We start from the raw sequence: 22,801 nt of genomic DNA on the forward strand, positions 1-22,801 counted from the left end.
CCTGCACTACTCAGAGCTGATGGGCCGTGCTACACATGATCCAGCTTGTAGAGAGGCTGGATCACATGATTCACTGGCCAATCACAGCCATACCATTACTAGGCATGGCTGTGATGGCTTTTAAGTGCCCACAGCTTAAAAGCTTGTTTATTGGCTGCCCTGCAGCCTTTCAAAAGCTTTATTAAATACCCAAACACCAAACTCAAACCCGAACTTTTGCTGGTTATCCACATTGTTAGACTGTCGCTACCAGGCAAAAATAGGGGAATTTTGTAGACCTTCAGAGAGGTATACAATAATGGACTACTATAGAGACGCTGTGTGATCAGTTGGTTGCTGCCTACAAGCGCCATCGCCCTTTCACATGAGGGTATTACCAGGGGGACCCTCTGTGCTCACGCTCCACTGCCATGACTGGTGGTGGTGGGGTGCAGGAACAGCACCAGCTTCATATGCAGCAACTTCAGTCTGGGGTCTATGATGAGCCGTTTTCTTCAGCAGCCTGCTGAAGAAACCATGCAGCAGCTGCAGAATATGCAGCAGAACCTCAATCAGCAGGTTGTGGCATACTTGGACTGCACCTTGTCACCCATGATCCAGGATCCCCTGGAATACTGGGCATGCAAACTTTGAAGTGTGGCCGCAACTGGCCAAGTTTACCATTGGCATGCTTTACAGTAGTGTGGTATCAGAGTGCGTGTTCAGTGCGGCTGGGGTCATAGTTACCTCGAAGAAAACTCGACTTTCCTCCCAAAATGTTGATAAAATTAAAGAGCAAGGTATAATAGGTACACGTCCCTAAGTATAATAACAGAACAAATATTAATAAAGAGGACGTTAAAATGGAGCAAAAATAATAAATATTTTATTAGTGCTAAGATTGGAAAGGGGTGAAAACCTATGTTAATAATAAACACTAAGACTAAATCGTCTATCCAGATTGATATAACCTCATCATGTATTAACAGTGACACTAACTACTATGGTATATAGGAGGACCACTGTAGGTATCATATGCAGATAAACGGACTAATGTGTAACTAAAACCACTGCACTAGTGATCGGATGTGGTACTCCGAACGGCAGGGTGCTGCCTATAGGATTAATATGTGCTAGTGGAATGGATACTACAGTGTGGTATATCCTCTGGGAGATGTAACTATATCTAATACCCCAGAACAATTAGAGGAGATATCACACACAGCAAACAATTCTATACCGTCTTTGTCACTGTAGTTTCACTACTGTTTGCTTGGTTTTAGGTTCTCCTATTTTGCTCTCTCAGGACTGCTGCCTATTCATATATAAGGCCGCTGATGATTCCCTGATACATTTTGTTACGACGCAGCGCTTGTGCGCTGACCTCCGGGACACATCCCTATTCCTACACTGTCGTCAGTGGACCAGCCCAGTATGAATGATTCATCTGGTGGATTGGCTGCCGACAGGAGGTGTGTTCATGGGGGCGTGGTGTTTGCCCTTTAAATCACAGCATCTGTCTGGCCGCTTCGCGGCCATTACAGAGCCGAGGCTATGTTTGTAAAAAGCAGCACACCATCTCCCACACCAGGATTCGGTGCTACTTAATAACATCCTTATGTAGCACGCCGATTCCAAGTTTATGGTATCTGCCTTAGGCAGTTAAGGTGCAGTAGTTACGTTGGCTCCTGATGAAGTGCACTAACTAGTTGCACAGAAACGCGTAGAGCCGTAGCTCAGTGTGTGCAGATCTGCTGGTTGTTGGAGTGTATCTTCACCAACACCAGCATTTTTCTGCGTCGTCTACTCACCTACATGGGGGCTAGTGTTTGAGAGCCGGCATAGTGCACTGCCGCTCCTCTCACTAACCGTCACTGCCCAGTGAGATGCCTGTCACTGGTCAGTTCATTTTGTTTGCTGCGTGTGATATCTCCTCTAATTGTTCTGGGGTATTAGATATAGTTACATATCCCAGAGGATATACCACACTTGTAGTATCCATTCCACTAGCACATATTAATCCTATAGGCAGCACCCTGCCGTTCGGAGTACCACATCCGATCACTAGTGCGGTGGTTTTAGTTACACATATTAGTCCGTTTATCTGCATATGATACCTACAGTGGTCCTCCTATATACCATAGTAGTTAGTGTCACTGTTAATATATGATGAGGTTATATCAATCTGGATAGACGATTTAGTCTTAGTGTTTATTTTTAACACAGGTTTTCACCCCTTTCCATTATTAGCACTAATAAAATATTTATTATTTTTGCTCCATTTTAACGTCCTCTTTATTAATATTTGTTCCAAAATGTTGATAGACTAAACTTCATAAAGATGAATCTGGCGGGGATCAACCTGAATTTCCAGACTCTGGCGCCTGATGCAACAGAAGTAATCATTCTGCCACTAATGATCATACTGTAGTGTGCTGCCACACGGTATATCCTGCAAAATAGGCTGTTACTTCTGGCCACCAGCCTGCTGACTCTACTGCCATTCCTCAATGGGGCTTCTTGGCCTGCTGATATGTACATGTTACATTTTTAAAAGAATATGCATGCCACTGTACCTTGTTATCACATTGCTGTTTTTTAGGTTCTACTACTACTGTGATCTGTCACTATTTTGAGCTGTATGCCACTTCTGCTGCTCCCCATCCCCACTCTGTCATAGGGTGACTATTGTTACGTTCACTGCTGCTGCCCCACCTCCCCACTCAGTCACTGGGCCACTTTTGTCCCTGTTGCTGCCAATGCTGTTGGACCCCATCCCCACTCTCTTATGGGTTCACTATTGTCTTTTTTACTGCCACTGCTGTTGGCTCCCATCCCCACTCTGTTATAGGGCCACTATTGTCCTTGTTTGTCAGTGTTGACATCACAGTTTTTTTCCGTTCTTCTTGTCCGTCAGAAGAACAGAAAAAATATCCTGTATTTTGAGCATCAGTAAGGCCTTTCACACGGTCAGTATTTGGTCAGTATTTGATAAGAATTTGTAAGCCAAAAGCAGGACTGGGTTCCAAACATATAAAGATGCCAATATTTTCTTTATGTTTCTGTTTCGGACCTACTCCTGTTTTTGGTTTACAAATACTGATCAAATACTGATGCAAAATACTGACTAAATACTGACCATGTAAAATCCTGCATTAGGACTTATTTTCTTGTTAATTTTTTTTATTTCAGACGTAAATGGCCAAAACAGATGCAAACTGAGCATAAGGCCTTTTTTCACATGGTGAGTATTTGACCAGTATTTTGCATTAGTATTTGATTAGAATTTGTAAGCCAAAAGCAGGAGTGGGTTCAAAACACAGATGAGATGCAAATATTTCCATTACATTTTATCTCTATTTTAAACCCACTTCTGTTTTTGGCTTACAAATACTGATCAAATACTGCCCATGTGAACGAGGCCATTAAAGTCCTGCATGCAGGATGTTTCATCCGAAGTTGATTCGCTCATCCCTATATGCAAACATATGAAAACCCAAGTGTCACGGACACAGGGAGTGGAGAAGTGACCACTGAGCTCAACCCGCACCCCTGTACCTGCCTACTTGCCTCGCAAATCCTAGAGACAAGGGACAACTGGTCGGCAAACCCTAACTTAGGAAAGTGCAGGGAAGACGGACAAACATACAAAGCGACGTAAAACAAACTGAGTCAAAACCAAGAGAGCAGCACGGTACCAGAGGAGCAACTAGAGGATCGTCAGGAAGGATCCAAAGTCAAAACCAGGAGGAAACGCCAAGACCAAGGGATGAGACATCCGGGAAGTCAAAACACGAGCAGAAGATCAGGACACCAGGTAAGTAAAACTCAGTAAGGACCTCAATAACAAGCAATCTGTGGCCAGCAGATTGCCTGTTTAAATAGGGCGCTAGTGGAGTCATGTGTTGTGGCCAGCGTCACATGACTCCAGAATACTAACACAGCCAAGCACCGAGTGAGCAGCTCGGCGCTCAGCCCCATCCTTGTTGCCCCGGGAATGTGCGACGCCGGGCGCGCTGATGCCGCGAGCGCACCCTGGCCGTTCCCGCACCGTGACACCAAGTTTGACATTTATGAGTATGAATCTCCTTTTAGAAGCTTTGAATAATCGGACATTGCAACACCATATGTAAGAAGCAGCCACTCTCGTGCCCACAGTGCGTACATTGAGGACTAGACAGTTTGCACATCTTAAACAACCTACCAGGTGTGTGTAGTACACCCTATGTATCCATTTCAACTGTATAAGTTGAACTCTGGCACTAGCAACCGTGGATCTCAATGTGTGGCTTAGTTCCCTCACATGTGTGGCCTTCAAATTGCTTATATTACTCTTCCATTTAACAAAAGATTTGTCAAGCGGAGAATCTTGCTCAGCCAGTAACGTCGCATATAGGGTCAAAACTGATTTAGCCAACTGAGCCCTTCTTACCACCGCCTTAACTAAAACAATTTGGGTATAGTACTACCCGTAGCCAATTAGGCATGTATTCACACCATACAGGCACAGTATTTAGAAAAACAAAGAGATCAACTTCTCAACAAACAGTGAGCACATCTCAGGGCACTGTCACCCAGCAACCTAAATATGAATTTTGTCTCAGTTAGTAGACAGGAACAGAGAACAAGAAATGCACTTAAGGGAAAACAAGAGTTCAAAAAAGTCTGTAACGTGTCAGCAGCGAGACCTCACATCCTGGAATCTTTCGATCCAATCTGCTGCTGCCTCCGGAGTGTCAAAGGAGCGGACGGTTTCGCCATCTTGCACCCATAGTCGAGAGGGATGTAACATTGCATACTTTATATTCTGTTCTCAGAGTCGTGCCCGTACCTCTTTAAACTGCCTCCTTCTCTTTTGGACCTCTGATGTGAAGTTCGGATAGAAAGATAACCGAACATTCTCATAAGTGATGTTGCCTTTGTGTCGGGTAGCCAGCAGTATGGCGTCTCTGTAATTCAAGACTATCATAATAAACGGTCTGTCAGGTGTTCCCACAAGCAGGGGCTTGGAAGGCACCCTATGCGCCCTTTCGATAACAAAGCAGTTGGATAGGACAATCGGTTGAAGAATATCTCTAATCAGTTGTTCCGCAAAGAGTTCTGGAGTAGAACCTTCGGCTCGCTCTGGGAGACCTCAGATGCGAATATTGTTCCATCTGTTACAGTTCTCTGCGTCTTCGGCTCTGACATCTTAACCTGCTGTTGTAATTGTCTAGTATCGCCCGCTCAGGTCATATCGTTCACATCATTTAATCTGCGTTCCACCTCAGTGGTTATTTCACGTATTTTGTCAAAATCCTACCACAGATAGCTATGATCAGATTGGAGATGATCAATTTTCGCCGTAAGCGCCGCTTGGCATGTGGCAATCGCCTTCATGATTTGGGAGGCCTCGGTTGAGGTTTCCAAGGGATGGGACCCTACTTCTCCTTGATCTGACTGTTGTTTGACTCAAGCCATCCATAAATGTTTTTGCAGCAGGAGGAGCAACAAGTGAGGCAGTTTTGCGGTCCTTTTAAAAAACTCACAGCGACAGGAACAGTAAAGTATAAAAAAGCCAGCACTTCCAACACAGCAATCAAGCTTCATATGAAAGTCCCCAGAATGTTATCAATAGAAAAAGAATAGTCTGGCGTCAGCAGGTTAAGAAAAAAGGGGAAGGAACTTGATTGGTAAGAAAGTATAATGGCAAGTTTATCAGGAGCATTTAGCTAATTTTAAGATATCATCCAGGAGAGAGTTGGCCAGAAGTGTGTATGCAAGCCAGGGTACACCTCCCACTGCAGTTAGGAGAATAAGCCCCTTTCAAATCACAGTAGCAGTAACTTGGTTTCTAGTACTTGAGGAGAAGTCTCATGGATTAGTCTCGCCTAGCTCCCGACACAGCAGCCTTCCCGCTCCTATCGGCACAGAAACAGCAGAGCCCACTCGCTCTCTCATCCAACCAAGATGGCTCCCACCACGTGCCCCTCCCCCCGGCCTCTATATCCGTTCTATTCGCTCCTCAGAGCACTTTACCGGTCACTGGCAGGGTTCTCAGGGGTGCCGCTGGATGTAGGAGACAGGCGGGAGATTATATTTCTCAGTGCAGCTCTGTTCTCCACTCTGGCACAGCACTCTGTACCGGGGCTCTGGTCCCTATGAGGCAGCGCTGATCCCGTCCATTCTGGCTCACTTTCCCCCCCCAGGTCCAGACACTCTGGGGCACAGGTTGGGAGTGCGATGTAGTAGGTATTGCTGGGTGAATAGCAGGATACCGCTGGAGCACTGTGCAGGTGCTTTCTTCCGCCATGCAGGCTAGGCCAAGCCCCGTAGTGCAAATATATAACACTTCTTAATCCCCTTCTCCCCGTCATATCAATGTACAGTATACACACATATGAAAGAAAATAACTAAATACTCATTCTTTGCCGCCGTCTGTGATGCAGGCAACAAACCTCTTCTAGTCAGTAACCTGAGTTACCATGTCCCCGTGCTGGTATTTGTGATCGTGTGAGACCCGGCGCAGGAGGCCTTCTTGCCTGTGGCTGTAGGAAGGTCTGCTCCCTACAGACACTAAGCTAAAGCTAATACTGATTAGCTCAGTGTCTGCAGGGAGGTATAGCTGGAAAGGAGGAAGCTATACTTTTTCTACAAAGTCCCTGCCTCCTATCGGCAGCTACTGTACCTCATGGTCTTCTGTGTCTCCAATGACACAAATGAGAAATGAGATTTTACTTCTCTGGCCACTATACACTCAATCGTGGTGCTAGGTGGCTGGCTTTCTATATGACTTATGGGCAAACAGGATGGCCACCGGATGAATCATATATCAAGCATAATTCACAAAACACATCAGTTATATGTAAGACATAGACATGCAAGAAAACGCCAGAAAAGATGGTGATCACATTTGTCATGTGCAGGGTATTACATAGTCTTTTCCTTTTGAATTTTATGAACAACTGTTTAAGTGTATTCTGGTCATTTTTATAGGTGCAAGAGCTGCAGAGTCCACCCAGGGCAAGCCAAGTTGTGAAGGATTGTGTGAAGGCCTGTCTCAATTCCACTTATGAATACATCTTCAACAATTGCCATGAGCTGTACAGTCGAGAATATCAAAGTGACCCGGTAATTTCTAAAATATTGATACTAACAAATAACAGGACATGAGCCATCAAAAGAGTATTACCATTTTGCATAGACTGCAATGGAGAGGTGGTTGCGACTTTTCCTAGCAAAATGTGGGTATTTGCTAGTGGTGCTGAGAGCCAATTGGGAGTTAAAGTTTAACCTTTATTTATACAGGAACAAAAAACAAAATTTTTGCATATTGTATAACTATTCTCAACTTTTTATCTTTCACAGGCTAAAAAAGGGGACGTACCACCTGAGGAGCAGGGACCAAGTATCAAGAATCTGGATTTCTGGTCAAAACTAATCACTTTGATAGTGTCCATAATAGAAGAGGATAAAAATTCATACACTCCATGTCTAAACCAGTGAGTGTTACTTCTCACCAGAAATCAAAACATGTATACAGAATTGCACAATATTAAGTACACCCCTCACATTTTTGTAAATATTTTATTATATATTTTCATGGGACAACACTGAATATATGACACTTTGATACAGTGTGAAGTAGTCAGTGTACAGCTTGTATAATAGTGTAAATTTGGTGTGCCCTCATCACACAGCCATTAATGTCTAAACTACTGGAAACAGTGAGTACACCCCTAAGTGAAAACAGCCAAATTATGCCCAATTGTGTGAATGGGAAGCAGGTGTGTTAAATTTGGTGTTATCGCTCTCACACTCTCTCATACTGGTTACTGGAAGTTCAACATTGGCACCTCATGGCAAAGAACTCTCTTAGGATCTAAAAAAAGAATTGTTGCTCTACATAAAGATGAATTAGGCTAAAAGAAGGTTGCCAACACCCTGAAACTAAGTTGCAGCATGGTGGCCAAGACCATACAGCGGTTTAACAAGACAGGATCAACTCAGAACAGGCCTCGCCATGGTCGACCAAAGAAGTTGAGTGCATGTGCTCAGCGTCATATCCAGAGGTTGTCTTTCAAAATAGACGTATGAATGCTGCCAGCATTGCTGCAGAGGTTAAAGGGATGGGGGTCAGCCTGTCAGTGTTCAGTCCGCAAACAGTTTGCTGAAGACAAGTAGACTAAGGGCATGTGCAGTGTCCCACTCAAGTAACCGTGGGCCCCGTAAACGTATCTTTATTATGTGTTAATGTCATGTGATATGCCTGTATTTTGTATTTTATCTCCTGTCATATTCTCCAAGTCAATGTGATTTTACATGCAAATATCCTTTATACAGGCCTAGTCAGGGTGCACTACACTTGTTTCTCCACTAGATGGAGCAGTGTCAGTGTGTGTATATATAGCTTAGCTCGGACCTAAGTTAGGCTGTGCAGTTGTGTGCTGTTCTGTGCAGTTCAGTTCAGTTCCTGGTTGAGGTAAATTCAAACCAGTCAAGATGAGCTCAGGTAAATCTAAGTGGGAGTTCAGTTGAATGCAGTTCTCTCATGAGCCTTCAAGAAAGCAACAGCGATGTAGCTGAATATCTGAAGGGAGGCCCCTCCCTAGCCTCTCTACTCTGTCCCTGTCGGTTCCATAGCCCAGGGTTAAGGCCTGCAAGTATTCTTCCTAGAGGTGAGCAATCCACTACTATAGATCGCTCTTCCAGGGTGACCAATGTCTAAACTGTATGCAGCCGAGTATATAAGGAATTACCACGTTTATGCAAGACAAAGGATTAGCAAGATAGTCATTACCTGGGGACTTATTAGGCACCTTTGTACTAGGTGTAGGAGATAGCTTGAAGCATCTACATCTCCAGTTTAAATCCCGAGGACAGTCAGGCCAACTGTCAGAACAACATTGGAATAGAAGTTTCAGGATTCAGAAAAACACCTTTTTAATCAAGGATTAGGATCAGGCCGGAGTTGTTACCAGTGTAAGACTTTCATTATTACCAGTCTAGTCTGAGCAGTAGCTTTCTCATGTATTACAAGAGCCTGTACTTCATTGAGGATTTGCATTTCCCTTTCCCCATATGCGTGGGAGAAGGTGCTTAATGCCGGATTGTATCAAGAGACTGTTTATTGCCAATGGATGTATTGTTATCAAGAGTCATCATCAGTAAAGTGCCATTTGGAGTTTCACCCTGCTTGCCTCAGACTCAGTTCCTCTATTAACACTATAGTAAATGGTTGTACCTCCATACAAAAGGTACTGTAGTCAAGATTACAACGGACCTTGCCACTGGCACATTTTTTTATTTACATTTTTTTCTTCTTTATTTTTAAATGCTTATAATTTGCAAATATTCAGTAACTCCATTTCAGTTTACTACTTTTCTTATCAATATAAACAGTGATACAATTGCAATCATCCCTCCTGCTGCTTAGTACACTCCTAGGGGGGGATAGGAGGAAAAAATAAAATAAAAAAATACTCTCCAGCCCGTTCCCCACAATGCCACCCCAAACCGCCATCCCCGCCCCGGATATGTCACCGACGCCAGTTCCTAGTCCAGCCATCTCTGCCACCTTCTATCTAACATATCCTTCTTCCTAATTGACACCAGATGAAATTCTTCTCCAACAAGCAAAAATCTAGTCAGATTCTCCCATTCCTTTACTGTAGGGACCACCCCGTCTCCCCTATGTGCGACAATACATTTTTTAGCATAGAATAACAGTTTAGATGCTACTTCTTGATCTTTGGAGGTAACCATTCTGTCCATCACCCCCAAAATTCATGCCTCAAAACTGAAAGGAAGTTTTAACAAATGATATTCCTCTATTTTTTCCTTCACATTCCTCCAGAATTGCTGAATCTTTAAACATGTCCAAAGTATATGGATGTCATCTGCTCCTACTTCACCACATTTTTTACAGCCAAATTGTTTAGATTTATAACATTTCATTAAAAACTTTGGGGAGTAATATAATCGGTAAATTATATTAAATTGCATAATTCTATATAGAAGTTGTTTGAAAGCTTATTTTTAGATTGTATGACCATTTCCCAAAATTCTTCCCGTTGCAAGTTGAAATCCTCTTGCCATCTATAATTCAGGGTAGTTATAGCTTTTTTATTTGTCTTATGCTGTAACAGGCTTCCATATACTTTGGAAATCCGTCTCCTCCCTGGCACTAGGTTAAAAATATCCTCTAAAGGTCGTGTGGGGAAGGGGGGGGTGTTATTTGTGTACCTTTTTCCTAGCTTGTTTCAACTGAAGATAAGAGAGTCGGATCTTTATTTCCCATACTGTATTCATTTTTAAGATCTTGATAGGTTATAATATCCCCCTCTCTCCATATCTGACCCAATTTAAATATTCCATATTTCCACCAGATCTTTTATTCAATTAATTTTAGTTCCTTTAAAGGGAACCTGTCACCAGGATTTTGGGTATAGAGCTGAGGACATGGGTTTCAGGATGGTCGCTAGCACATCCGCAATATCCAGTCCCCATAGCTCTGTGTGCTTTTATTGTGTATAAAAACCGATTTGATACATATGCAAATTAACATAAGAGTCATATCTGATTGTGTGACCAGAGAAGAGTCATATTTTCAAGCTCTCACTCATCTCAGGTTAATTTGCATATGTATCAAATAGTTTTTTTATACACAATAAAAGCACACAGAGCTATGGGGACTGGGTATTGCGGATGTGCTAGCGGCCATCTAGCAACCCATGTCCTCAGCTCTATACCCAAAATCCCTGTGACAGGTTCCCTTTAAGTGAATATTGTCCCATAACAAAGTGTCTTAATGTATTTCCATTTGAGAGCACAGTTTTTTTTATCATGTTCCAAGATTTATTCCATAGGTTAAATATAGATATTTTATCAGTTTGTTGATTTGACAATATATCTGCTTCTACTAATTGGAAAATTTTACATTTTCTAACCTTTTATTAATCTGTGTCACCATATTCTTATACCTGCTTGTTTTACTCCACATTAGCATATTTCTAATCTGTCCAGCAACAAAATAGAGTTGCAAATCTGGAACTGATAATCCACCCTTTCTCTCATGGATATATAATATCTGTGCTCTTATGCTCGGTTTTTTACCTCGCCAAATCAAGTCTGTTATTAAAGTGGCTATTGTTTTAAAGATTCTTCTGGGGATTATTATTGGTGTATTCCAAAATAAGTAATTTAAAGAGGGTAATATAGACATTTTAACCAGTGAGATACGTCCTGCCATCGAAATATGTATTTTTTTTCCAAACTTCTATTTTCTTTCGCAACTCCTGTAATTTAGGGAGCACATTAAACAGTATATAATCCTCGGGACTAGTTGTTATCTGAATACCTAGATATTTAACCAATTCTCGACTCTCTTTAACTTCTAATAATCCTGGTAAGAAACCATTCAGAGGATCAATCGGTATGCAGGCCGACTTGGACCAGTTTATCTTCAGTCCAGAATATTTATTATTATCTTCAAATACCCGAAATATCTTCATAAGTGAACCATGAGTTCCCTCAAACAGCATATCATCTGCATACAAAGGCATTTTTTCTTCATAAGCCCCAAATCTAAATCCTATAATATGTTTATCTTGTCTAATTTTATCAGCTAGTGGTTCCATAGCTATAGCAAATAGCAACGGAGATAAGGGGTAGCCCTGCCAAACCCCCCTACCAATAGATATTTTATCCGAATATTCGCCATTCATTATAACCCTTTGTGAGACAGTGATAGGTCTCATGCAGGTTAGAGGCAAGAAAGGGGTGGATAGTGCTGTCCACGCCCCTATTCCACCACAGGTGAGACCAGCTGGAGGTACTCAGCCTGGCATAAAGCACCTCCCAGAGTGTCAGCAAGGGGGGGAGTGTGTTACCTGTGGACAGAGGCCTGGAGGCCCTGCCTGTGTGATCTCAACTGGGTAAGGCTGAGGGACCACAAGGCTGGGAGATAGCCTGGAGTTGGGTGACGAAGCGACGCCTGGGAGGGTCACAGGGCTATAGTCAGGCAGACTACTAAGGCCCAATCCCCCACAAGAAACACTGTACTGGAGACAGTGGGCGTACTGGGCTCTGTACAGCCAGGAGGCTATAGGACATTGGCTGACAAAGCCACATGGGTTCACAGGGTGTGAACTGTGACTTAGGTGAGTCAGGAACTTTGTGTTTAGTTAGAGCCTGGACGGGCGAGTGTTTATTATTTTGTCATTTAGTTTTTGCTCGTGTGGCACAATAAATGCACTGTTTGGACCTGAAGCCGTATCTGTGAGAATGACCCCCGGAGAAGAGCTAACCCCCCCACAATTGGTGTCTGATGTGGGCAAGCATCCCTGCTGACAAGTAAAAGGGCTGGAAGCCTGCTAGTTTGCAGGAGCAGGAGCTGCTGGAAAACTGCTGGTGTAAATCTGGACTTTTTTCTTCTTCTCCCTTCTGTGGTGCAAACTGTGCAGGATTTAAAGGGCCAGAAGCCAGTGAGAGAGACTATCTGGTGGAAGTTTTTTTTTTTTTTGTCAAAATGGCGACCTGGGTGAAAGATGGTCCGGTGTGGTGGAGAGTTTGCATACCGGAGGTGATGTCCTCTGGGGGAAGTGGCCCGGTTTGGCGGAAAACCGAGGCCACAGAGAAAGTAATGAAGCAGCTGGTGCAGGAAACAAATGGCTTGTTGAGAAAGCAGAGTGCTGCACTTGGAGAGGCTGCTCTGAACTTGCCGGAGAGTGGAGTGCTGGAGAAAAATATGTATGCCGTTGCCAAGGGCAACCGACGGGAAGAGAGTGAGATTCAGAGCGGTGCAACTCTCAGGAGTTCCAGTATTCCCTTGCAATTGGTACAGAGTCCTAAAGTGTGCGGATGGAGTGACCGTCTGGAAGGAGACTGGAGTCGAGGTGTTTCCGATGGCAACGACTGCACTGAGGAGCCTGTGTGTGTTCAGGTGACCAGGAACCAAGGGCCGGAGGTTCCCAACATCCCGGAGAAGGAAGATGACTGCTATGGAGACGTGCGTACAGCACTTGGGAGCACCAAACCCGTGACGGCTGTGGGTAAGAGCGTTCCAGTTGTTTCTTATACAGCAGTTAAAGTGACAGGGAGCAGGGCTCTGGAGGTTGGGCATGTTGCTCACCAGTGCCCTAATTCCTCAGAAGCCCATGAGCCGGCAGCAGTTGCTATCTGCCGAGCCAGTCGGTGTAAAAACACCAGGACTAGAGACTGCTAGACAAATGTGGGACCTTGGGGAGAAGGGCAGTCCAGTCCAGGCGTTGTTGGACGCAGAGAGCCAGGTGATCCTGGTACCTGCCAGCCGGGTGGCTGAGAACTATGTGCGGGACTTTCATGGGGATAGCATGAACTGTCCGGTGGCTCTCCCTGAGTGTGAGACTCCAGTGCAATCTGGGACTGGTGAACTTCGTGATGCAGTTTCACGAATACATAATGTGTTATTGGGCCGTGATATCGTTTTGTTGCTGTGGGGTAAGGTAGACACTTCTGCAGATAGTGACGAAACTCCTGCAGAACCTGTACCTGTCCCTTTAAGTGAAGATCTAAGGGAGCTGCACTTTGACCTCCCATGGGGAAAAAAATATTGATCATTGAAAACAATGGTGCTGGTAAAGTGCAAAGTGATGATGACAAGAGTGCGGAAATGTAAAATGAAAATATGATGTTGTATGAAATATGTGGTGACAGTGAAACACCTTTTCCGTTGCAGGTTGTGGTCAGGGGAGAAGCGCCCCCTGGTGCTAACAATGTAAATGATGATGAAAATTTTTTTTCTGCATCTGCTATTTTTCATGAAGCACTATATGACTTGATCAAAAGGTTTGAAGAAATGCATATAAGTAGTGTGGAGCAAAGCACAACTCCAGCTCAGTGTTTGTATGTGCAGGAAAATATGATAGGGTTAGAGGCTATATCGCATGTACCAGAGGTGAATATGCAATCTCCACAATGTTGGTTGGTTACTAAGGAAGTGTCCCAGGTGGGGATTAGCTCATCGGTGCCCCTAGAGGTCAGAATTAATAATGACATAAGCGGTATAGTTGACGTATGTACTGTGACCGATAGCAACTCAGAGAGTAAAGCTACCATGTCAAGGTCCTGTGAAACTAAGGTGGTTACTAGTAGTGACCAGACAGTTATATCTGACGAGATGAGAATTAAGACGGGTTACGTTGGCCTAGTGTCTGAAGCCCATATCCAGACAGTCGTAGGTGACCTGACAGGGCAGTACAGCTGCAAACAGGAGGATGATCTTTCTCTCCACTCGCTTCCTAGAAACGTTAGAGAAGGGACTTGCTATCTTCACAGAGCCACTGAAGAAGGCTTCAGAAAGGGAAAAGGAGGAGAGCCAGAAGGAGAATGGTGATGCTCCTACATCTGCTGCAGCAGAGCCGAGCGAGGAGCAGCTGGAACCGGAGGCCCAAACACGAGGCACTTCCCACAAGCTTGTGACATACGAAAAGGTGGAGAAAACCAAGAACAAACTTCGGTGAGAATTGGATGATCTGATGGTGGACCTGGACCACCAGAAGCAAATTATGTCTAATCTAGCGAAGAAACAGAAGAAGTTTGACTGGCTCCTAGCTGAAGAGAAATACTTCTCAGCTCGATATGCTTGGGAAAAGGAGACCAAGGCCCTCTCCTTGGCTAGAGCCCTTGAAGAAGCGCTTGAGGAGCATGCTGAATTTGAGAGGCTGAACAAGCAACTCAGGGCAGAGATAGATGATCTCGTGAGCTCAAAGGATGACGTCGGGAAGAACATCTATGAGTTGGAGAAGTCTAAGTTAGAGCCTTTTAAGAATGGGTCTGGAGATGGTGGCACTGCGGTGCTGGCTGTGGCAGAGAAGATGGAAGATGCTTCTGCTGAACCAGTGGATGCCGAAGACCACAGACCCATGGTAGAGTGTAGCCCAGGCCTGGAAGACGTCCCCTCTGCCTACAAAGGCCTTGCAAATAGCCAGCAGCCTGCTGGAGAAGAAGTACAAGGAGGTGAACGATCAGTTTTTGTATCCGGGCTATTACGATGGGCTGTCTCTCCTGACTCCTCCCCAAAAGGAGACCAGTGTCCTGGGTGAGCCTCTGGAGAAAACAACTGAAGATGAGGAGTATGCTGAAGACCCCGATGCCTCCTGCCTTGATGAGAAAGAGGGGGGGGAGGTAAGAGGGCAAGTGTATGGTGCCATGTCCGAGAAGGATGAGAAGGCTGTCAAGCGATGCCTGGGAAGGTCCCAGGGCTATAGTCAGGCGGACTACTAAGGCCCAATCTGCCACAAGAAACACTGAACTGGAGACAGTGGGCGTACTGGGCTCTGTACAGCCAGGAGGCTGTAGGACATTGGCTGACAAAGCCGCATGGGTTCACAGCGTGTGAACTGTGACTTAGGTGAGTCAGGAACTTTGTGTTTAGTTAGAGCCTGGACGGGCGAGTGTTTATTATTTTGTCATTTTGTTTTATGCTCGTGTGGCACAATAAATGCACTGTTTGGACCTGAAACCTGGTGTCCTGAAGCCGTATCTGTGAGAATGACCCCCGGAGAAGAGCTAACCCCCACACCTTGCAGAAACTTCAACGTACAATAATTTAACCCAAGCTATAAAATTATCTCCGAATCCCATTCTCTCCAATGTAGCAAATAAGAAAGGCCATTCAATGGTGTTGAAAGCCTTTGCTGCGTCTATGGTTACAATCATACGTTCACCGCAGTTCAAAGGTTCCAACTGGGTGTTCATAAAGTATCTAATTATATTGTCGGTTGTAGTTTTTCCTGTCATAAACCCTGACTGATCCTCATGAATAATCCCAGAAACCACTCTCCCTAGTCTTTTTGCCAGTATCCTTGCCAGTATTTTATTGTCCATGTTTATTAATGAAATAGGACGATAAGAGTCCGGGAATACTGTGTCTTTCCCTGGTTTTAATATAAGTATTATTAGGGCTTCCCTCACAGAATCTGGAAGTTTTCCTGATTCCCTTGAGGATAACCACATTTTAAGCAATTTTGAAGTTAATACTTCTTTATTTTGAGCATAAACTTCAAACGGGATCCCATCTATTCTCGGAGTCCTATTCTTAGATATTTTAGACAAAATTTCCTCCACTTCTGTAATATCTAAAGGATTCTCTAGGGTTTCTCTTTGAACCTCAGTTAGCTTAGTAATATTAATTTCCTCAAGGAACTGTTTTATTTCCATCACGCTCTTATTTATCTTGCTATTATATGTATTTTCAAAATATTCCTTAAGTACCTCCATTTTAGCTGATTGTTCAACCACTTTATGGCCAGATTTGTCTACCAGGCAATGTATATAATTATTATTTTTTATCTGAGTTGCCGCCAAGGCGGACAATTTTTTTACCGGGTATATGAGCCCAGATATAGTTATCTCTTCATAGTTCTCTTTATGTTGTTCCGCCATTAACAGTAGGTCACTTTCCAATTTGGTGGCTTTATCTGTCCATACTTTATAATTCTGTACAATAGGGTTTTCAACATATTTTTTTTTCAAGTTCTTCCACCTCACTTTCTAATTCCATTATTTTTTTTCTAATTCCTTTCCTATACATTACAGTATATTTAGTGATAATCCCCCTTATATATGCCTTTGCAGCCTCCCATACCATATAATTTTTAGATGGATCCTCATTAATCTCAAAATATTCCCTAATCTCTTGCAATATCTTATTGTGAGTGCCCATTATAATAATCCATCCTATATTTACCTTCATCTTTGTGTGTCTTATTTTTTTTGTGTTTTTTTTTATATTTATGATAATTGTGTTATGATCCGATATCCCCCGTAAGTATGGATGATACTTAATCTGTTCAATATCCTGTGCACCTTTTATTATCCGTGAAAACCATATCTATTTGTGAAAAACTCCCGTAAGTTTTAGAGTAACAAGAATATCTTTTTAAGTTTGGATTTCTTAGCCTCCAGATATCAAGCCAACCTAATTCTGTTGTAATATCTTTTAATTTAGACCCTGTATTAATTACTTAAAGATTATTTTGTCTACATCTGTCAATTTGAGGATCCATTACATTAATAAAATCTCCCATCACTAACAATGGTTTATCACCTGCCTTAAGGACAAACTTATTTATTTTTAATAAGACCTCTGGTCTAAAGGGAGGCGGTATATATACATTTGCTATAATCCATGCTCTACCTTCTATGATACAATCCATAAAAACATATCGTCCTTCCTTTCAATAGCTATATTAACTATTATAATATCTATATTTTGATCAATTAATATACTCACCCCTCTTGCATATGATGAAAACACTGAAAGAAAAGCGTGCTGTATCCATGACCTATTTACCCCTACTATCGTCTCACTTGTCAGATGTGTCTCTTGTAAACAGACTATGGCGGGGAGAAACCTTTGGATTTCATCAAAGACTGCTACTCTCTTAGTTCCCCTACTCAATCCCCTAATATTCCATGAAATTACTCTCATGCACTCTCCTCAAGAAAAATATATTGCTAGCTGTCCATTATTTAAAAGTGTAAAAATATGGGCCCCCAGGAATGAACGCCACAGCAGTTACCAAAGCCTCCCTAACCCACCCTCCCTGAATGGCCCAGGTTACCATCTGAACCTAGCCCTCTCTCTTGCATTACTCCCTCTCGTATGTTTTCCTTAACTTTTTATCTTTTCCTTCAACCATTCTTTCGCTGCCTGTATCAAAAAAAATAAAAAATTTCTCCCATTCGACCCTGAGTTTAGCTGGAAATATCATTGAGTACTTTACATTATTTATACGCAATTTGTTTTTAACATCAATAAAGGAACTTCTTTCTCTTATTGTTTCTTTTGCATAATCAGAAAAAAGCATTATTATTGCACCCCCGTATTACAGCTTCCCTTTATTTCTTGACCTTCGTAACACTTCTTCCTTTTCTCTTACCGGCAGAAAATTACTTATTATTGGGCACGGTCTTGTACCAGGAGGGGGCAACCTAACCAGGAGCCTATGAGCTTGCTCTATAAAGTTTTTATATTCTGAGATATCCTGACCCAGTTGTTCCCTTAACCAGGCTTGTATAAAACCACAATGATCCTGTCCCTCCACTCCCTCTGGGAACCCCAGGCATCTCAGGTTGGACCTCCTAGACCTATTCTCTAAGTCCAATAGCTTATTTGGAATAGTACTGTGTTTTCCTCCTTTAAAGTACATTTCTCTTTAACTATTGTCTGCAACAGGTCCTCTGAATCAGATGTTCTCTTCTCTACTTCTAGTAATCTATGTTTATATTTTTGTAAATCCATCCTGAGAAGCCCCACCGTTTCCCTAATGTTTCCAGTCTGGAGAGAGAGGTCCTGTATCGCCAAATTGCATTTTTTTATTTCTTGGAATATTTCCAGCAGACTCGTGCCTGCTCCCCATGAGTTAAAACACCTCTTTCACCCTCCTTAAAGTATTCTGTACCTCTCTCACCAGGTTGGATTTAACCACCATCAGGTGGTATCATCATCACTCTCTCTGTCAAGCCAGGGTCCCTTTCCTGAATTTGGGATATATCCTCTTTCTTCTTTCTAAGTGGACTAATCTGTCCACTTGTCTTTATCAGTAGTTGTTGTTTTGCTCTTTCTGCCCTCTTGAACATCGGGGAGATCGTGGTATTTATTTTTGGATTATTTTTTCCCTGCTCACTGTCTAGACATTTCTAGATCTTAAAGCCTTCTCTCCCCATCCCTTCTTTTTACGAGAAGACTAGAGAGTTGTGAGATTCTGGACTTCTTTTTTTTATTTTTTTTATTTTTTACTTCTCTCTATATGAAAATTGCATGTTTCCCTTATTTATTGTAGTTTTGATTAATTGCAACTATAATAATGGTATTTATGGACTGAGAGGAGCGAAAGCCCTCGGTAGGAACTTAGCAAGATCTATTAATTAACCTAGGAATTTTTAATTCTGTCTACGGATGTTTTGATTGTAAATACTAGATTAATTATTAAGGATGTTGTATAATTGCTAGGGGGAAGAAAGAAGGGGAGAAAAGGAAGGAAGGAAGGAAGGAGGGAAGGGGAAGGAAAAAGAAAGGGGGAAAAAAAGGGAAAGAAAAGAGGAAGAGAAAGGCCACTGGCACATTAATACAAACAACCAAGGGCACCTCAAACCACCATCTGGTCAGTGACCCTTAAATCCAAGTGTGCCCCAGAGAATCATTGTGCCATTCTCCTTTTAACTTATGCGAGCCTGCCCAGGGACGACATAAGCGCGAGTAACCAGAACTGTATTTACCTCGGCCCACCTATAGTTCACACCGTGACCTCACGCATAATTCCCCCTAGCAATTATAAAACAACCGCACATGAATTACTCGAACCAGGTCCTGTGGTCTGATGAGACCAAGATACACTTATTTGGTTCAAATGGTGTCATGCGTGTGTGGCGGCAGCCAGGTGAGGAGTACAAAGACAACAGTCAAGCATGGTGGTGGGAGTGTCATGGTTTGGGGCTGCATGAGTGCTGCCGGCTGTGGGGAGCTACAGTTCGTTGAGGGAACCATGAATGCTAACATGTACTGTGACATACTGAAGCAGAGCATGATTCCCTCCCTTCGGAAACTAGGCCGCAGGGCAGTATTCCAACATAACGACCCCAAACACACCTCCAAGACGATTACTGCCTTGCTAAAGAAACTGAGGGTAAAGGTGTTGGACTGGCCAAGCATGTCTCCAGACCTAAACCCTATTGAGCATCTGTGGGGCATCCTCAAATGGAAGGTGGAGGAGTACAAGGTCTCTAACATCCACCAGCTCAGTGATGTCATCATGGAGAAGTGGAAGAAGATTCCAGTGGCAACATGTGAAGCTCTAGTGAACTCCATGCCCAAGAGAGTTAAGGCAGTACTGGAAAATAACGGTGGCCACACAAAATATTGACACTTTGGGCACAATTTGGCCATTTTCACTTAGGGGTGTAATCACTATTGTTGCCAGTGGTTTAAACATTTAAGGGTTTCTGTCACCCCACAAAACTCATATTTTTTTTTTTGGATAGTTAGATTCCTCATAGCGCGATATAGGAGAATATAATAGTCTTACTTACTTTCATGCGGCCGATTCTTTATAAAACGAAGTTTTATAATATGTAAATGAGGGCTCTACCAGCAAGTAGGGCGTCTACTTGCTGGTAGCCGCAGCAGAAAACCGCCCTGTCAGTAATTCAAAAATCGCGCGCCTCTGGTCATTCGGCGCAGGCGCTCTGAGATGAGGAGGCTCGTCTCCTCAGCACTCCCTCAGTGCGCCTGCGCCGATGACGTCTTCTCTTTCGGTGATGTCATCGGCGCAGGCGCACTGAGGGAGTGCTGAGGAGACGAGCCTCCTCATCTCAGAGCGCCTGCGCCGAATGACCAGAGGCGCGCGATTTTTGAATTACTGACAGGGCTGGCCGGAGGAGGAGATCACGGCTGGCCCTGTCAATCAACACGGCGAGGGGGCGGTTTTCTGCTGCGGCTACCAGCAAGTAGACGCCCTACTTGCTGGTAGAGCCCTCATTTACATATTATAAAACTTCGTTTTATAAAGAATCGGCCGCATGAAAGTAAGACTATTATATTCTCCTATATCGGACTATGAGGAATCTAACTATCCAAAAAAAAAAAAATGAGTTTTGTGGGGTGACAGAAACCCTTTAATGGCTGTATGTTAAGTTATTTTGAGGGCACACCAAATTTACACTGTTATACAAGCTGTACACTGACTACTTTACATTATATCAAAGTGTTATATCTTCAGTGTTGTCCCATGAAAATATATAATGTTTACAAAAATTTGAGGGGTGTACTCACTTTTGTGAGATACTGTAGATACTGCTCTGTATATATTTATCTGATATATGATGATCACTGAATTCACAGTGTCCCATGGGGTAGGGTGTGGTGGAGGATGGGAGTGTTATGACTCTGAGGGTGGTCATAGTATTCACAGTTCACAGTGGCAACTCCACCCCTGGCAATCCCTAGAAACGATAAGTGACCGGAGAGCGCACCCTTTCTTTCCCCAGGGCACTTCCTGGAGTTGGGGTCTCCTGTCTGGTAGTATTTAGGGTACCCTTAATGCTAGGTTTTTATCAGAATGCAAGGCAGCAGTGCAGATGCAAGAGTCGGCCGATGGTGGAGTCAATAACCAGGCCGTTACTTGCAATAAATAGTCTCTTTACTGAAGTAAAAAGACTATTTGCTAAAGGGATTAGAGATTGTATCCCTAAGACAGATCTTTGTAATCTGTACTGGATAAAATTTCATTACTTTATACAAATTGCAATCATTTGCAATGACTGCATGTTAGGGCTTACTTGGGGAGCTAAGAAAAGTAAAAAAATAAAATCAAAAATATAAAAATTCTAATCAACCTATTTCCCCAAAATGAAAATAAACAAAAAAAAAAAACACGCCCAAAAATGATATCTGATCGTCCTGCAAAAAATGAGCCCCCACACAATTTTGTAGATGTAACTATACAAAAAGTTATGGGAGTCAGAATATGGTGATGAAAAGCTTTCATTTTCCGGTATAAAAACTACAAGAAAAGCTATATAAATGTGGTATTGTTGTTATCATACTGACCCAGAGAATGAAGGGAACAGGTCAGTTTTAGTGCATAATAGAACCCGTAAAAACAAACACCCATAAAACTGACAGAATTGCCTATTTTTTTTCCAATCCCAAGCCATTTGGAATTATTTTCCAGCTTTCCACTAACATCATATTTAATATTAATAGTGGCACTAGAAAGTACAACTGGTCCTGCAAAAAACAAGCCCTCATATGGCTATGTGAATGGAAAAATAAAAAGGTTATGCCTTTGGGGAGGGAGGGAGTAAAACATGAAAATGCAAAAACAGAAAATTGTTTGGCAGTCGTATTTACATGACATTTTTTTCATCATTTACCCACATTTTGGCAAAATATGCTAGATATACAGTACAGACCAAAAGTTTGGACACACCTTCTCATTCAAAGAGTTTTCTTTATTTTCATGACTATGAAAATTGTAGATTCACACTGAAGGCATCAAAACTATGAATTAACACATGTGGAATTATATACATAACAAACGAATGTGAAACAACTGAAAATATGTCATATTCTACAGTCGTGGCCAAAAGTTTTTAGAATGACACAAATATTAGTTTTCACAAAGTTTGCTGCTAAACTGCTTTTAGATCTTTGTTTCAGTTGTTTCTGTGATGTAGTGAAATATAATTACACGCACTTCATACGTTTTCAAAGGCTTTTAGCGACAATTACATGACATTTATGCAAAGAGTCAGTATTTGCAGTGTTGGCCCTTCTTTTTCAGGACCTCTGCAATTCGACTGGGCATGCTCTCAATCAACTTCTGGGCCAATTCCTGACTGATAGCAACCCATTCTTTCATAATCACTTCTTGGAGTTTGTCAGAATTAGTGAGTTTTTGTTTGTCCACACGCCTCTTGAGGATTGACCACAAGTTCTCAATGGGATTAAGATCTGGGGAGTTTCCAGGCCATGGACCCAAAATGTCAACGTTTTGGTCCCCGAGCCACTTAGTTATCACTTTTGCCTTATGGCACGGTGCTCAATCGTGCTGGAAAATGCATTGTTCTTCACCAAACTGTTGTTGGATTGTTGGAAGAAGTTGCTGTTGGAGGTTGTTTTGGTACCATTCTTTATTCATGGCTGTGTTTTTGGGCAAAATTGTGAGTGAGCCCACTCCCTTGGATGAGAAGCAACCCCACACATGAATAGTCTCAGGATGCTTTACTGTTGGCATGACACAGGACTGATGGTAGCGCTCACCTTTTCTTCTCCGGACAAGCCTTTTTCCAGATGCC

The 22,801-nt window shown here is 42.8% G+C and overlaps 1 protein-coding gene across 1 annotated transcript in view; it reads left to right on the forward strand.

Annotated features, from left to right (window-relative positions):
* Window positions 1–22,801, forward strand: part of LOC120990939 (protein unc-13 homolog A-like) — a 2,175,961-nt gene that overhangs the window by 1,151,850 nt on the left and 1,001,310 nt on the right. Inside the window, exons 25-26 of the mRNA XM_040419831.1 lie at window positions 6,956–7,090; window positions 7,328–7,461. Of these exons, the coding sequence (XP_040275765.1) occupies window positions 6,956–7,090; window positions 7,328–7,461 (269 nt within the window). The remainder of the gene's footprint in view (window positions 1–6,955; window positions 7,091–7,327; window positions 7,462–22,801) is intronic.

The sequence above is a fragment of the Bufo bufo genome, chromosome 2 (genome assembly GCF_905171765.1).
Source record: "Bufo bufo chromosome 2, aBufBuf1.1, whole genome shotgun sequence".
Taxonomy (NCBI): Eukaryota; Metazoa; Chordata; class Amphibia; order Anura; family Bufonidae; genus Bufo; species Bufo bufo.